Source organism: Acanthisitta chloris, unplaced genomic scaffold (genome assembly GCF_000695815.1).
Source record: "Acanthisitta chloris isolate BGI_N310 unplaced genomic scaffold, ASM69581v1 scaffold28541, whole genome shotgun sequence".
Classification (NCBI taxonomy): Eukaryota; Metazoa; Chordata; class Aves; order Passeriformes; family Acanthisittidae; genus Acanthisitta; species Acanthisitta chloris.
The window spans coordinates 28,340-44,814 of NW_008656943.1; the positions used below are offsets into that span (position 1 = coordinate 28,340).

At 48.9% G+C, this 16,475-nt stretch overlaps 1 protein-coding gene across 1 annotated transcript in view; it reads right to left on the reverse strand.

Moving 5' to 3' along the window:
- ARHGEF6 (Rac/Cdc42 guanine nucleotide exchange factor (GEF) 6) overlaps positions 1-16,475 on the reverse strand; it is a 28,833-nt gene that overhangs the window by 10,144 nt on the left and 2,214 nt on the right. The window contains exons 2-10 of the mRNA XM_009084539.1: positions 13,725-13,852; positions 13,119-13,320; positions 10,540-10,610; positions 9,067-9,161; positions 7,461-7,556; positions 6,535-6,657; positions 5,166-5,304; positions 3,224-3,283; positions 821-971 (exon numbers count right to left, since the gene is read on the reverse strand). Coding sequence (XP_009082787.1) covers positions 821-971; positions 3,224-3,283; positions 5,166-5,304; positions 6,535-6,657; positions 7,461-7,556; positions 9,067-9,161; positions 10,540-10,610; positions 13,119-13,317 — 934 coding nt within the window. The 5' untranslated portion in view covers positions 13,318-13,320; positions 13,725-13,852. The remainder of the gene's footprint in view (positions 1-820; positions 972-3,223; positions 3,284-5,165; positions 5,305-6,534; positions 6,658-7,460; positions 7,557-9,066; positions 9,162-10,539; positions 10,611-13,118; positions 13,321-13,724; positions 13,853-16,475) is intronic.

The following is a 16,475-nucleotide window of genomic DNA, read 5'->3' on the forward strand; positions in this document are numbered from 1 at the left end:
GTCCAGGCTGCAATGCCTCACAAGCACCTGCCTCCAGCAAACTGAACCTGTTGCAGCTGGAATCATAGCCTGTGATTCCAGCCCCAAACCGATTATTTTGCCTTCTTTTCTTTAGAGCATCTCATTTCTGTACTACTTTTTCCTGTATATACACTTGTGTCTGCATCCTGCTAATCCTCTTACAATCATTGCAGAGTGCCTCAGAAGACCTTATGTCCCCCAGCATCTCACATCCCAAACATGAGAGACTTTGGGACCAGGCTTTACATGAGTTTGTTTCACAGGTCGTCCCTTCCCAGGGAGAAATCGATACAGCAAGCAATTCAGTGATGACAGGCACCTTCCCATGTTCATGCATGGCTTTAACACCACGGAGGAAGGTCCGTGGCAAGGACTGGTGTGATGTGTTAGGACCAGTAGCATAGGAATCTCTTCAGTTAGTTCCAAAGCACAGTCATCTCTGGAGTGGGATGTCACAGCACCCACCACGCTGCACACAGGACATTTTCATGTCACTCTCATTTCTCAGAGTAAGTCACAGGGGGAGAAAGAGGGAAAATAATGTGCTATATGACACTGAAATGCTTCTTTTGCTTGAAAAGTGTGTCCTCAAAGGCCTGAAGCTAAGACCCCAAGGTGCCTGACTCACTCCAGATGTTCACAGCCTCATTGCACAGTTCTTCCCCAGGTAAAATTATTTATCAGCATTATTTGTCAGCAGTTTGCTGGCCTGGAGTGAGAGGAGCTGCTGCGTAGCATCACCAATCCTGAGAGCAACATATTTGGACACAATCCCTTTAGCTTAGAAGGGCCACCACACTCACCTCACTTGCCCCACACTGCACCACCACCTGGGACATGTAGATGATGCTTCCCATTGTTTTTATGTCCTCTCCTTCCCAGCGCTGGATGGATTCAGAAAGGATCTGCAGCTCGAGTTGTTTCCTCTTCCTCAGCTCCTGGCATTGCGACTGGGAATCACAGTGGAGCTTCGTTAGCCAAAGGACAGGCTCAAACCCAAACCATCCCAGTTTCACCAGCAACACTCCCACAGCCCTGTGGGCTCAGGGTTGGTCACATCAGGGATCAGGAAAGCTGCTTTGGCTCTATGACACAAAGTTTGTTAAAGACTCACACCCCAGTGATTTATGAAGTAATTCAAATGTCAAAGAAATTGCAAACTGCACTGAGCAAACTTTTCTTTCCAAACCAGCTCTACCACTGAGAGTGCAGGGTCACATTTTCCAAACTAAGACAGCTGGCAGAGCTAAACGTCTCTAATTTTGTTACTGCTTAGAGAGATTTTGCCCATTTTGCCCAAACAGCAGAGAGATGTATTTGAAGCAACACAAAGCCCCCATGAATCAGATAAGTGGATATTTTCTAACCCAAATCTGCAAACCCCAAACCAGGACAGGTTGGTGAGGTAGACTGGCACAAAAAGAAACTTCTGAAGGTGCTGTAATTCAAAAGACTGCACCAATGCTTGGCAGCTGAGGACTGGAGGACATCCACAGAGCGGCCAGTCCCTCAGCAGCTCTCAGCCAGCAGAGGACAATGCTGACTGAACCCAGTCCTGCAAATCTAAGCAAAACCACCTTTAACTGAACCCTTTGCCAACAGGGAAAATTGCTGCAAAGCCAAACCCGGACTCAGTTTTCACCAGCTGCTTGGTTTTTTCCAAACTCCTATTTCTGATACAGATTTTCCTCCTTTCCAGCTTAGTTTCATACAAACTCTTTGACTATCCAGCTCCTCAAAGAGAGAGGCGGCATTAGGTCTAGTGTGAAAACAGACAAATTTGAACTAAACTACAGGGGCTTCTTCTGGTTTTACAACTGTTGCATGTTTTGATGGCTCCCCAAGTGTCCGAATCCAATGTTCCCAGGATGCAAAACCAAATAAAATCCACAGCATCCTGGCCTAGTGGGGAGGTGTCCCTGCCCATGGCAGAGGGGGTTGTGACGAGATGATCTGTAAGGTCCACTCCAATCCCTGAAATTCTGTGATTTTATGGTTCTATGATTCTATGATCACAGTCTGTGCAGAGGCACCACTGTGAGTCACAGCAGCATTGTGGTCCCTCCCTGCCTTCACTCCAGAGCCTCCCTGGTCCCACCACAGGACCACGTGTCCATTGCAAGGGGCATCTCTGCCTCTCTAACCTCAAATCTGCACTGAATCTCTTTAGTTGTGTCATAATGACATTAAATTACTCATTACCCAAGTACACATTTCAAGTAAAACCGTCCATGGTTTACGAGCATTCCTAGAGATTAATGACACCTTGTAATTTAACTGAATGATTCCCCCATTAGCTACCAGAATAAATGGAAAGGGAGCTGAGTTTCTAAGTAAATGTAACATGATCGCCCTTTCCTGTTTTCTATGAACTTTCTCCTCCCTGTGTTTTATCTGCCCTGCTAAACACCGAAAACTTGCATCTGCTGTACTAAGGAAGGAAGTTGGACCACATCTGGAGTGGTTATAGTGAAAGGTACTCAGTGGCTACGAAGCGAGAGAGGCTATAGCATTTTAATAACTGAAAAAGCTTTCCTGAGTAAAACCTTTGTGCACATAGATGCCTTTTCCCCCTCAATTTCATGTCAGTGCAGCAGGACTCTGAGGAGTGTAGGTAACACAGCTCACAGAAATAGCTTTGTTATCTGACTCATCCCTTCACTCCTGTGTGCTCTGTTCCCCACCGATGGCCACAGCACCTGGAGCCACAAATTACCTGCAGTGTGGTCAAAGCCTCACCATGCCTGTGGAGCAAACCTCAACAAAACCAAGAGTTACTCAATGGGCTCAGAGGGGACTTTCCTGCTGGCACCAGAGTCAGTCACAGTCGTGTTAACCTTTCCCAGCTCATCTCAATGAGCAAAAGACAGTCTAGTTTCAGGTGGCAAATGATTAGGGAATGGAGGTAAAAGGAGATGAAAGGGACCCAGCCATCACCATTGCCCACACGTGGCTTTTGGCAGAGGATAAGCCAGAGAACCTCCATCTCTGCTCTGGGACCATGGGGCCAGCATGCAATTGCCAAAACACAGACAGAGGGGCAGCTCTAGGCTTGAAACTTGAAATTAAGATTCTTTATAACCCATCTTTTCCATTCCAAAAGACCTTTTCTTCTAATGAGGAGACAAATGTCAGACTTGACTCATTCTTCATGAAATGCAGCCCTGAAACGGAGCACTCTATTTTAAGAATTGCCACCTACCACGAGGGACTTGAAGGATGTGACGGCTTTCAAAACATCTTCATGATCTGCATGCGCCTCCTAGTGAAGGGAGACAAAATCCCTCAGCCACCACCAGCAGCATCACCCACCCTGAGCATCACCCACCCTGAGCATCACCCACCCTGAGCATCACCCACTGTCCCAGTGCACCCAGTGCTGCAGGGCTGAGAGTGCAGGCAGCATGGGCTGCAGGAGGGGCACAAAGTCCACCAGGTACCTTCCCCACCACCCACTTCAACATGACATGGCTGAAAGCAGCTATGCAGTACACTGATAGCAACTGAATGAGTGCAAAGGGGTCAAGAGCAAGAGCAGGTATGCTTTTACTTAGAACAAATTTGACTTGCAAAGAAAATCAATGAAAACAGGCAGAAGTGCAGGGTGGATTTGTGGTTTCACCTTCAGGAAGGAAACTTCCATTGGTGTGCAAGGGATTCCAGCCATTGCCCCATCAAGGGTGGAAATCCATGAACATCAATGGAGTTTCACCTCTGGGTTTAAGGGAAAGCATGTCTGGCACTACATGGCCAGGGAGGGGAAAGCAGGATGCTGCCCCTTATCTCTGACCTCAGTTGCATGCTAGTACTCTCCCAGCACTTTCTCCTGTATCTAGGGCCCTATATTCTAAGCTCCTCACCATCCAGTCCTCATGCCAAGCAAATCTTAGGGTGTCTAGGTTGTGATGGAGCTGTCCCTGCAGCTCACCTCTGAATGTGGGACAAGGACTGCCCTTAACATACCTGCCTCATCAGCAGCTGTGCAGCAGTGCAGGGAATGCTACAGTACACATCCACACTGCACACATCCACACTGCATACATCCATACCCTTCCCACGGCATCGCAGCTTAAACCTCAGCCCTACTGATTCATCCAACAGAACTCCCACACTCAGCTTAGAAACTAAGAGAGATAGGTGAGGTGTGTGTCCCTGAATCCACTGCTGAAGTCCCATATAGCATCCTGCATGGGCACGGTGGCTGCAGCCAAGCTCAGCTCAGTCCCTGCAGCTCAGCTAATCCAGGTGAGAGTGGGACATGCAGATGTGTAGTGCGCCTACCCTGCAGGTTCTTATGCCCTCTCCTATGCAGAAATATTCCTGGCTCAAGCACAGAGGTTTTAATCCTTTGACCAGGGTGTGGATTTGAATGGCCATGGGTAAGTGTGCTGAGTAATTAACTGGTAATTAAAACTGGAAGAGGGGGAAAAGCAAACCTGGTTAAAAACACTTCTACTTTCTTTACCCCCTTGCACCACCCCTGAGGTTTGCCTGCCAGCAGCTGGAGTGCACCAGCAGAGAGTAGCAGAACACCAGCAGCAGAGATCCCTACAGTCCCCAGGGGAAGAAATGTCCTGAAGCAGATCTGCCACTTGCCAAGGAAGTCTCTGTGCCCCTCGGCTGCTCTCCCTGCTCCCAGGGAGTCACTCCTCCACCCCCGTGTCTGTGCAGGCTGCCAGATCCATGTCTGGCTGTGCAGCTCTGCCTCCACCCAGGAGCCCAAGCCTGGGTGGGGATGTGCCTGTGAGCTGCAGGAACAAGTGGCCAGGCTTAGGAATCTCATCAAATGATTGTAAAAACACTGATTTATTACTCGCTGTGCAAATAAATACCAGCTGTATAGCCTGACACTGAACTCTGCTTTCACTTGTGCTGGAAAGGGCCTATCTTTGAGAAGGGGCTGGGGTAAAACTCAGGCAATGCCTTCCCACAGCATCCTCCAGACACATCCACCAGTTTTCCACTTCTAATCTGAAAGGTGGATAATGTCCCAGGCAGGTGGGACACCTCCTTGGAGGGGTGGCAAGTACTTTCAGCCACATGGTGTTGAAATACCAAGAGGCAGAGATGCCTGTTGCAGCTCGGGGATAGCTCTGGCAGCATCAAGGGGTAGAGCCTGCCCAGCAGTCCCACATCCCACCTACCTCCATGTGCCTCTCCAGCTCCTGCAGCAGTGTCACGTATTTATCCAGCCTCAGGAAGGGTTTGCTGAGGCTTGTGGTTAGGATGAGAATGCCTGGGTTGGCCGCACCCTGGCTCTCCATGAACTTCTCCAGCTCATCACTATGAATAGAGACAACAACAACAATAAGGAAGGCTCGCACTGCTCAGGGCTGTGTTTTGCTACCTCCCACACTCTCCTGATGGCCAGGGCTCTGCCTTTCTAAAGCCAGCCCAGCCTCCCCTCAGAGCATCCCCCACCACCACCCAGCAGGGCAAGCAGGGAGCTGTGAGCTTCCAGCCCAGCAAGACCCTGCTCCCCAGGGATACAGAAGAGGATGCTGTGTGGCCGCAGGTGTTGGCATGCACAGCCTCTAAGGTACATCGGTGCCAGCAGCTGGTCCCCAGGCACAGTGAGGTGGCACAGGGTGTCTGGTGCACAGTGTGGGCTGCAGAGGCTGCTGCTGTGCTGGAGGATGCTGCAGCAGTGTGCTGGGACGCAGATGTCAGCATGTACATTGCTCTGGAAAACATGGCTTGTGTGTGTCAGCACATTTGCTAAGCTGATTCTTTGATCGATTTAAGAAAAGGGGTCAGACTGACGAACCATGTGAATGAGTCATTGACTGGAGCCAGGCTTTCTGTTACACTGAATTAAAGCTGGATTTCAGCAGGTAAGTAAACACACTGTGAGTTTCCATTACAGAATGGGAAGGCTTAAACAGTATGGATGGGGTCCTGGTTTTCCCATTGCTGCAGGGATGACACATTGGTAGCCTTTTGGCCTGGCATGCTCTTGGGCATGATGTCACACAAATTCAAGTGACTACTCAAGTGGGACATGTTGAAGAAAGATGTTATTAATGCAAAGTACCAACAACCCTGCAAAACAACCATCTGGTTGAACAGCAGCTCAATTAATAAACTGGGTAACTCTGCAGGATTTGATGACCACCCTCCTGCAATGATGTGTCCCCCACCATGGTCCCATGGGGGAACACCCTCCCATCTGCGTGCGTGAGCACTTGAGCAGCAGGTCTGAAACAGTATCTGGGTCAGCAAGTAACAATCATTGGAGATTCTACTGCCAGGGTTGAGGTTGTCTGTTCTACCCAAGTCCTGCACAGGCAGACAGGACCTGTGAGACCAGCTCTGAACACACGGAGCAATGAGTTGTCTCTATGCTGGAGCTGAAAGGCTATACTGAAGAGCCAAAGCCTCAGCGGTCCTCCCAGCAGCAGAATCCCATGTTTATCCCCTTGCCCCATTGTCAGCAGTCATGCCAGGCCAAGTATTAATAATAAAAGTGACTTCTGAGAGGAGGGATTTCAGTCTGAATCCTCCATCACTCACCTGTGTTGCGTGAGGACGTTGACTGCCGACGGGTGGTTAGCACAGTAGGTCAGGTACAGGGAGCGGAACTGGGGCATCAGGTTCATGAAACAGCCTCCCACACGCTGCTGGTTCTCGGGGAGCCTATGGACACCAACACACCAGCCACGTTAAGCCTCCTGATCTGCACCCTGCAGCTATGGCACTCTCAGGGCCCTGCCCAAGAACCACTGGCTGCACGGGGACATTCCCAGGTCACCTCCTAACTCCAGCACTGAGCAAAATACCCACAGCTGACATACGGGCGGGAGGAATAGGGAGGTCCTCAGGTGGGTCTGGGTTTCTGTGGTGCAGACAGTATCACAATGTGCTATCAGCCTGGAACCAGGTGTGACCCAGCCTGTCCTGTCCCACCAGCAGAGCTGCAGCTGGGATGCTGCAGCCCACTGGGACTGATGAGGATGTGCTGGAAGGAACTGGGGACACTGTCTGAGCTGCCCATGAATATGAGGAGATAGAAAGAGAAGCTACAGTCTGAATGTATTTTCAATATTCAGTCTTTTCCCAATTCTTCTCAGTCCTTCCAAAGGAGAGGCTGGGCTAAGGCCTGTCTGTCAGCTTCCCCACGGGAAATTATCACCTCTAATAATTTGCTCTTTGCTCCCTGGCAATTCCCATCTTCATGCCTGCCAGATCTCCCACCCTGCATGTGTCTGCATCTTTGGTCTAGGTGCACTTTTGTGTCAGGTCTAGTGACACTCATTCAGCAGATTCCTTAACACTAGAAATTCTAGTTCCATCCCTCCTGCCAAAGCACTACCTGCCACCTTTCTTCACTCCTTCTATATTTAACAAGTCTAAGACAGCAGCCAGGAGGAACATTAATGAACAGGGCTTTCTATTATTTTTAGCTGCAGTTTAGTAGATATGCTATGACATGAACTTACTTTGCTACTTCTTCCAAGGCTTGGTTCAGTGTTTGCTGAAACGCAGAGATTTCTTCCATGTTTCCCAGCAGTGAGGCAATATCCACAGCACTGAGCCTGTGAGAGTCAGATCACCAATGAGCATCAAAGTGATGTTGCTCTCAGGAGCACCCCCTTGGTATTTATAAGTGGTCCTTCCAAAAAAGACCCAAGAATTTCTCTTTCCTCAGATACACCATCAGACATGGGAAAACATAAAATTCATGATCTGTGAGCTACAGACCACAGTCTCCCAGAGAAGATGTCTGCAGTCAAGGATTATCTTAATTGGATTTTAATCACTTAATCACACTAATCTTCTCAGATGTTTAGCTGTCTAATAGGCACAGACAGATGGGATTTCAGCCAGGGGTGGGGAGGGAGGTGTGTGCACAGACACAGAGACAGCTTTGTCTTCAGGGATTCATGCTGTGGGTTTCTCAGTGGGAGGAAGGGCCTACAGACTGACCCCTCAGGTACAGGCTGCTTTGTTTCTTGAGTGAGGTTGGATTTTTCCTGGCCAAAGTTAATGTGTCTGTTTCTGTCATCCTCAGAGTCACTCTTGTACCACCCTCTTTTAGGCCTACAGGGCTGAGATCACGAGAAATTTTCACAGCTGAGTATTTCCCACATGAAGATTTGGGGATGGGAGAAGTGATTTAAATAGAGAGGCCTTAGGACACCATTCTCCCATCTCTCCAGACTAGACAATGTCTAAACATCTGCACTCCATCTGTGACACCCCAAGGCTGCTCAGTCCTCCCACAGTCTGCTCAGCCGGAGGGACTGGAGTGGCCCCAACACAGCTGCAAGGACAGGGTCACTGGGATGGCACTATTTGGAAGAGATGACTCTAAAGCTGAAGCAATGAGCAGGAGATGAAGTTTACTGCACCAGGTCTTTTATGCAGGGTGAAAGTATCGACAGGAACCTGCTGATAAGCACCACTGAGCTGCTGTTGCTGCCTCTGCACCACACTGCCCAGCACAGAGGGAATGCACATTGCCTATTTCTGCAGGTAAGCCTGGAAAGAGCTCCCCAGTCACCCCAGTGTTGCTCAGGCCATAAGGGTTGGCACCATGCTCCTCCCAAGCACAGAAGTACTTAGTGCCAATGGCTGTGCAGTCAGGGAGGCAGGAGAGCCACTTCTTGCCCAGCAGCAGTTTGGATCCAGTGAGAGGCAATCTAACCACAGAGGACACCTGTCACCACGTGTGAAATGAAGAGATGACTGAGGCTGAGAAGCCACAACAAGGCAACTGACAGAGGGAGAAGCCATGCAAGGCACAGTGCCGAGGAACACACATGCTGGGACAGGCACACACAGGCTTGCAGACGGGTGGGAACAGCCAGCCCTCTCCCAGATGGACAGTGCCTGTCTCTAACACAGCCCAGTGCCTGCACCACCACTGAGGAATGGGAAAGAGCAGAAACCTGCAAAACGTGGGCTGCTTTTCTGGTTCACAGAGAAGCTGTGAGGCTTTACAAAAGCAGCAGTAACAGACCCTAAACATTCAGAAGCAGGAAAGTAATGAACTATGATGGATTTCATAGGGTTGTCTCCACCTCAGAAGCCCTTATATCTTACTTATCATAAGACTGGAGGGGTCTTAAGTAAGTTCCCAGAAGTGATTGTAGTTCCTTCGCATAATCTCGTTCTGTTTCCAGAATATTTTGCAACACCTAGGGTGAGAGACAGAGCACTGAGTAGATCTTTGTACTAGCGACTAGTCAAAGGAACATGACATCAGCTTCCAAGCGTGGAAAACCATGGAAGTGTCTTTCAAGTCCAGAAATTACATTTCTTAATACAGAACCCAGAACACTCAGGAAAGTCCTGGTGGACCAATTTTGGGATTTTACTTTGTAAACTTGGGGAGGCCTGAAAAGCAGGTGGTAAGGGCTGCTCCTTCTCTGGCAAACCTTGAAGACAATGTCAGGTCTGACCTGAGTTTAGTACTTGCCCCTCAAGAGGCTCATGCCTGACCCTGCATGCACAACTGGCTGCCAAGGTATGCAAACAAATGACCTGTGCATGCATCCTGGGAGCACCATTTGCACCAAGGCAGGCACGATTTAAATGCAACAGTGGCCAGACCAAGGATGGCTCCCTCAGCAGCTCAAGCCAGGCCACAGCTCACTTGCAACTTAAAGGATGTGCTGAGTTGGGTTTGGTCCTGCTAATCCACTGTGGCAGCCAATTCATCTCTGGCAGCAGGGCAGGCAAACCCAGTGCCTGCACAGTTCCAGTCAGCACTTCAGTTTCTCAGTGTGGTTGAGTTTTGGAGACAGTGGAGGTGGTTCCCAGCTCTCTGGACATACTGTTTCTGCTTTGCTTTGCTTGAAATATATTTAGACATGCTGATGATCATGTTTCAGATCCAGCACTGAGAGCCAGGGATGCTCACACACTGGCACGTTCACTCTCTTACACCACAGGGTTTCCTCCAGCCTGGACACAGTGGGAAGGTACCTGCCCCCCTTTGCCAGACCTCCTCACTCCAGCAGCAAGATGCAGAGGAGGTTATGCTTCTCAACCCCTTCTGCAGCTGCAGTTCATGGTGTGGCAGGCTGTGAACCTGCTCCAAAGCCAAGCCCAGTTACCAAGCCAGGCTGTGAGCTGCAGGATCTGCCCCTTCTCTGAGGGCTGCAGCTGCTGGCAGAGAAACAGAGCAGGCAGCTTGGGACATAGTATCTCCAGCCAAACCCAGGAAACAGATCAGTGCCCTCATCTAGCTTGTTTACACCCTGACATCTCTATAAAGATGGCAAGGACTGGACCAGAGACATCATGCCTTATTCCCCAACACTGATCTCAATGTTGCCACCTCTCCAGCTGCCTACTTCAAGTCCCTCCTTTTGACATCTTGAAGCAACTTCCATTTGTGGTTTATTGTCTCGACAGCCTTGAATCAAGGGAACGGCAACAGCTGCATTTAAACACAGAGTCACATCCCTGATTGTTACAAATTGCTTCAGTGATTTTTAAGGGAAGGAGCCAGGTCAGAAGATTAATAACATGCTACTTATTAAAATGTATGATCAGCACTTTAAAACTTACCACAGGGTAATAATTCTTTGTCAGCTGAGTGCTTTCGAGTCCTTTTAATGCTTTGGGAGAGAGTGGTTTATCTGCACCAAAAAAAAAAAAAAAAAAATCAATAAATTACAGTGCACAGCTCTCATTATTCCAACAGGGAAAGACACTGTGGCATCATGTCCAGCAAACATAACTCCACCTCTGTGAACACAAGACTTCAATTGTGGCGTTTGTTTCCCTGCTTCACAGAAACCAGGATCAAACCACGACACTGACGGTGGTTGAGCAAGTCACATCAGAAGCTCTGCGCAGCCTCTGCCAACCAACTCACAGGATTGCTCCAAAATCCCTGGCAGCAGTCCAGTACCTGGCACTGCTTGCAGCTACAGTATGGCTTCACCTGATCCACAAAATTTGGATTTTAAAACTGGGTGTCTATCAGAAATGACAGATACTGCATTTTGTTGCAGGTGATTCACAAGGCACTTGAAGCCAACACCAATCGGTATGCTGAACCCACATCCCTGCAGTTGGTTGTGATGCAAAATCCTTCTCTAAACAAAGGTAGATCTAAACAAAAAAGTTCCCACAAACCTGGAAGTTAATTCTCATTCATCATTTGCTAAATCCCTGTGGATGCCTCTGGCATGGTACACACATACACACACACACACACACACACACACACACAAGTCCCTATTCCATTTTTCCTGTCCTAGAGAGGTCCCTGCATGGCTTTCCCAGCACCACCATCACCCTCCAGCCTGGGACAGCCCTGGCCATGCTGCACACCTCACACTGAAACCCCTCCGTGCTGTGCAGAGCAGCCAGGCTCTCCTGTCACCCTGCAGTCACTCACAGAAGGCAATTACTTTCACACGGCTAGCAGGGGAGAAGCTTGAAATTGATAAATTTAGCCCCTGGAAGCTGCAGCTTGATGTACTGTCTAATTATTGCCCTTGTAGTGCTTCCTGTCACTTCCAGCCGGGAGCTCCGTCCCTCATCTAAAGACTTGGAGGAGCTTTGCTCCACACAGCTACTTATTTCCACCCAAAGGGCACGCTTAGGACACAGTGGAGGTACAGACACTGCTGAAACACAAGTAACTCCATTCAGAGTGACAAGTCTCACACTGAAGGAAACAGCTCCTGCTGCCTGGTAGTGAGGGCTCCCCCAGGCTGCAGCCCCAGCAGTGCTCCTGAGACACGGGAGAGTTAGCTGATGGTCCCTGCATCCATCACTTCCAACAGAGCCACATCTCTTGGGCATGCACAGATCAGGGGAATGAGCTCTCCTTCCACGGGAAATGGATCTGGAGGGAAAAGCTCTGCAGATGGAAAAATCTGATGGGCTCTTACATCAGGATCTATGGGAGACTCGCCCTTAGCTTCAGTGAAGTCTTGTTATTTCTGAATGTCCCCATAGGACTGAAGTTTGCTCTTCTTTGCTCAAAACATCTCTCCTCATCCCTCGCTGAGTTAATTAGTGATTCCTGGGTTAGGCCAGACAAGTCTTCAATCCCTGCTGCAACATCCTGCTCCAGCTCAGACATCATTTCCCAGAGGGACACAGTGGGAGATGAGATATCCTAACAATGATTTTTTCATTTAGAATTAAATAAAAACTGGCCTAATTCTGAGCAATCATTAATATTTTTCTTCCTTCCTTCGGTATTTTTTTTTTCAAGTGTGGGAGCAAGGATATTTAACAGGGGCTGCACATTTTGCAGCCACTTTGCAGCCCACTGCTGATGTCACACAGTGTTTGAGGCCAGGGCTGATCCTGAGCCATAAAACCAGCACCAAGCACACAACTGGTCTCTGTCTAGGGCAGGTCCTCAGGGCACATTAAGGAATTAAGCTGCATTTTGCAAAAAACCAGTTTGCTGTCACATAATGGCCTCGGCAGCAGAACAGGATGACCTGCTTGAATGGATGTGTAGCACCACAGGGCAGTGAGTCAGGGGCTTCATGTCATCACCACCCCATGTCTGGTTACAATCACATTGCAGAAAATGTTAAGGACATGCAAGACAAAGCTCAGTAAAGGCAGATGTCATCAGATGGATCATCCTCTCCCTTTCTTAATATCACTGCAGAAGAGGCATCTGGGGGAAAAGGTACTCTTGTGAAATCAACCATCACTACAGACAAAACTAGCAACCATTCCCTGTGGCCAGGCAGTTTTTGTTGGATTCCTCATCGTGACGGTGAGCATCCATTCCCCTGCTGCCAGAAATGGCAGGATCAAACACAAACACATCGCCTGACTGAGGTAGCTAACAAAAAGCTAATTCAGTGTTCAGACACTGGAATGACCTGGCAGCTCCACACGACAAAGGGGACCCTCCAGTCTCATCCTCCAGCAACATCCCTGCTGCTGTGCTGCTGGGGCTTGGAGAAGAGAGTGAAGCAGCTCTCAAACAACTCATCTGAAAGACTAGGCTTTACCCTTCTGGCCTCATTCATCCTTCCATTAGCCTGGCTGCTTTAAGCACACAAATGGTCCTTAATAAATAGCAGCAATTTCCCAAAGGCACAAGGGTCCTCACTGCATTATACCACTGTCATTCAATCAGCCCTTGAAAGCAATTTGCTTACCGGTGGATTTGATTTCTCTGACGTAGTTGCTTGGGAACCAGCCTGTTTTTCCATTCAAGGTCCCTTCCCACCAGCCCCCTTCTTCAACCCGGGTGACATAAATAATGTCTCCTTTGTTAACAGAGAGTTCATCCTCATTGGTCTGCTTAAAATTGAACCTGGCCTTTACCACCAGCTGATGACTGCCATTCTCGGTCATCTCCTAAGGAAAGAAACATGGAAAAACATCAGTAAATAGCCCAAGAAAACAGAAACCACTAGGACAAGCCATTGTTCGTCTTTGTTGTGACAGCTGTTTTTTCAGCATTGCTCTGTATAACAAGCAATAATGTCTTGCTGTTGTGTAAACACTCCCTCCAGAGGACCATGAGATCCCTCCCAAGCATTAATTTAGTTTCCCAGTGCAATGGATGGCAGATAAGAATTGCTCCCATGTCACACAGAGGAGCACTGTGGTTTGGAGAAGCCACAAGACTCTCTCCAGCCGAGGCAGCAAAGCTGTGATGGAGATCCGGGGAGAACAATCTCTGGTGTTCTCAACCCAGAGGTACCACTCACACCCCTCTCCCCCACCAAACCCATGATGAGATGGTAAATATAGGATACCACAAGCTTGGACTGTCTCCGTAACACCCGCGCTGACTGTGAAGCTGTGCTGCTGGAGTCAGCCTGGGGGTCTCCAGACACAGAGCTAAGAGATGATGGATGTGAACATGGCCCTTTGGATGGCTGATCTGGGGAAACAAGACAAGAGCTGAATGTTACCCAATTGTCCAACATCCCTCCACATCACACCAAAGCAAAGAGTAAAGCCTGTAAAGAAAAGAACAGGGCACAACAGTTGAAAGTACATCTATCAGAGCAAGACAGCAAGTGAACTGTATCTCCAGCATGGGTACTCCCAGTCAACAGTGAGGATGGTTTTCTGGGCTGGTATAACCCTTCCATCATGGAAGAAGTTGAATTGCACCCCGAGGCACTCCTAGGTTGTGCCAGCTCTGCAGCCACACATCCAATCGCAGTATTTTTTTTACATCCCCCTTAAAACTGTAGGATAATACTCAGCCCAGTGATGCCCAACTGGGAATGTTTCTGGGATCTAAGCAAGCACTGCTGAAGGTGTGTCAAAGTTCAGCTCTCAAGTGAGTGCTCTTAGGTCACCTCTGCAGCTGCAGCGTGGGCTATCCCGCCGAGTGGGGAAGAATGCTGAACAGCTGGTCAACACAATCGCTTCTCTATTCAGAGAAGTCCTTCTGGGTTCATTATCCAGCTGAAAGAGACTAGGCACTATTTTGATTACTGTTCATGGACTGCTGCCATTAGCCATGTGAGAGAGGGATTCAATCGTGCTGAGGAAGGACAGGAATGTCACCCTCAGGAGATGGACAGCTCATGGAAAGGATCAGATCATCCCAGCAGCTCTTGGAGTTGTCTCCTTCACATGCCTGAAGCTCCTCACTTTGCAGACCAGTCTCTAGGCCTGTTCCTGTCACCACCTGTCTGATGCTGGAGGCAATGCTGCTGCTCTGACACATCTGTTTTCATGATTAGTAATCTGTTTCTATATTCATACTGAAAAAGTTGCCAGAGGGTAAAAAGTTTCCTGGTCACAACTGTGCAGAGACTGAGTCAGTGGCCTTATCACTCAGAGCAGCCTCAGCTCCTGCAGGACCTGGCAGTGCTCAGCCCCAGATTCCTATTTGGATGCTGCAGAGGGGTAAAATCATGAGATTCAAGCCACCCAGTAATTCCCAGTGCTTCTCTGCTACTGTACCCCACACCACACCACGGGACAACACTCAGATCATCTCCTCTCCATGTGCCATGGGGCTCAAAAGACACAACAGCAGATATTATTATCTCAGTAAACTGCGAAGGACTTTTAAGATTTGCCTTGTAGCTTCTTTTCGGATTTTAGAACACTTCTACATTCCAGAGCTGCTCTTTTCCATCTGCAGTGTGGACCTCAAAAGCAGGATAAAGAAGAGTCATCTGCAGGTATCACTGTGCTGGGTGTGCAAGTCCCTGGACCACGTTTGGAGCTCTTCCTTGAAAACACTGCAAGAGGAGAGGGTAATCCAGCCACAAACGTGCACAGGGATCGGAAAACACAAACTCTAAGGCTGCTGTTCTCCCATTCTCCTCCAGTCTGAATGTCAGCATGGAAAACTCATTCCAAAGGGGAAGTTTGGTGGGAGTTACAGGAACTCAGCTGGGCTGTTATTCTCCCCAGAGGATTTTTGTTTCAATAGGAAAACACCTCATCCTTAGAATGGACTTAGAGCAGCACAAACTGAGTTCTTGGGGAAGGGACTTGCTTTGTCTCTCTCCAGCCCTTGCACAATGGGGACCAGGTCCGTGACTACCACTTCCAGGTAGTCTGAACTACTTCCCAGCCATGCCATACCCACACACCAGTCTGCCCAGTCCTTGCTTCTGCAGTGGACAACATCCACAATAAATCTCGTGTGCTGTCAGTGAGTCAGTTTTCTCTCTCGCCCTGCTTGTTGCACAACTGCCTGACAACCGCACAGTGAATTCCCAGCTCCCTGGGCTGCAGCAACAGCAAAACCCTCTGCATGGAAAACCCACTTTGGAAACACACAGTGGATTTTTCTCTGAAGCATCCCGATATTTGAGCAGGAGTGGTTTTGGCTGCTGCTGGCGACTCCCAGGTCAGGGGGGTGGCCAGCTGCCAGTGTGAGATGTTCTTCCCGATTCCTTCTAAAAGGGAGGGCGTAAACCACGAGTCCAGACTTCTCTGCTTATCCAAGTCATCAGCCACAGTCCCACGGAAATGACTCGGTTACTGTAGATTTTATGCTTCTCCCTGCCCCTCCCAATCTTCCATAGCTTTTATAAATATCTGCAGCAACCTAGAAACAAATGTAAAACTGACTTTGACAGTTTGGCAGGGAAGTGTATCATTTATATTGCATCATGACAGCGTCCTATTTTATGCCTGGTCCAGCATGGAACACTGCTGCCATATGTTGCTCAAACTATGGTTAAAATAGCTGGGTTTTCTGCTCACATTCCTACACTATTTTTGGCAGATGAGCCTCGTCTGATCCAGCACAGCTGGTTTTCCTCCCCTGCCCTCTCTTGCAGATAAAAGCATCAAGCTCTGTATTCCTGTAATTTGACGGACAGCTGCTGAACTACAAACGACGCCTCCAGTTATTTGCATAACAAGATCCACGAAGACACAAGGACTCGGACTTCAAATGGATGCTCGGAAACACATTCCCATGGTGTTTCCTTAGCTGACACCTACTTTCCTCTGCCTTCAGCGAGGGTGATGGGATGCAGCAGCGTGTGGGCATCGGGATGCACAGGCATCCCTGAGCCTTGGGC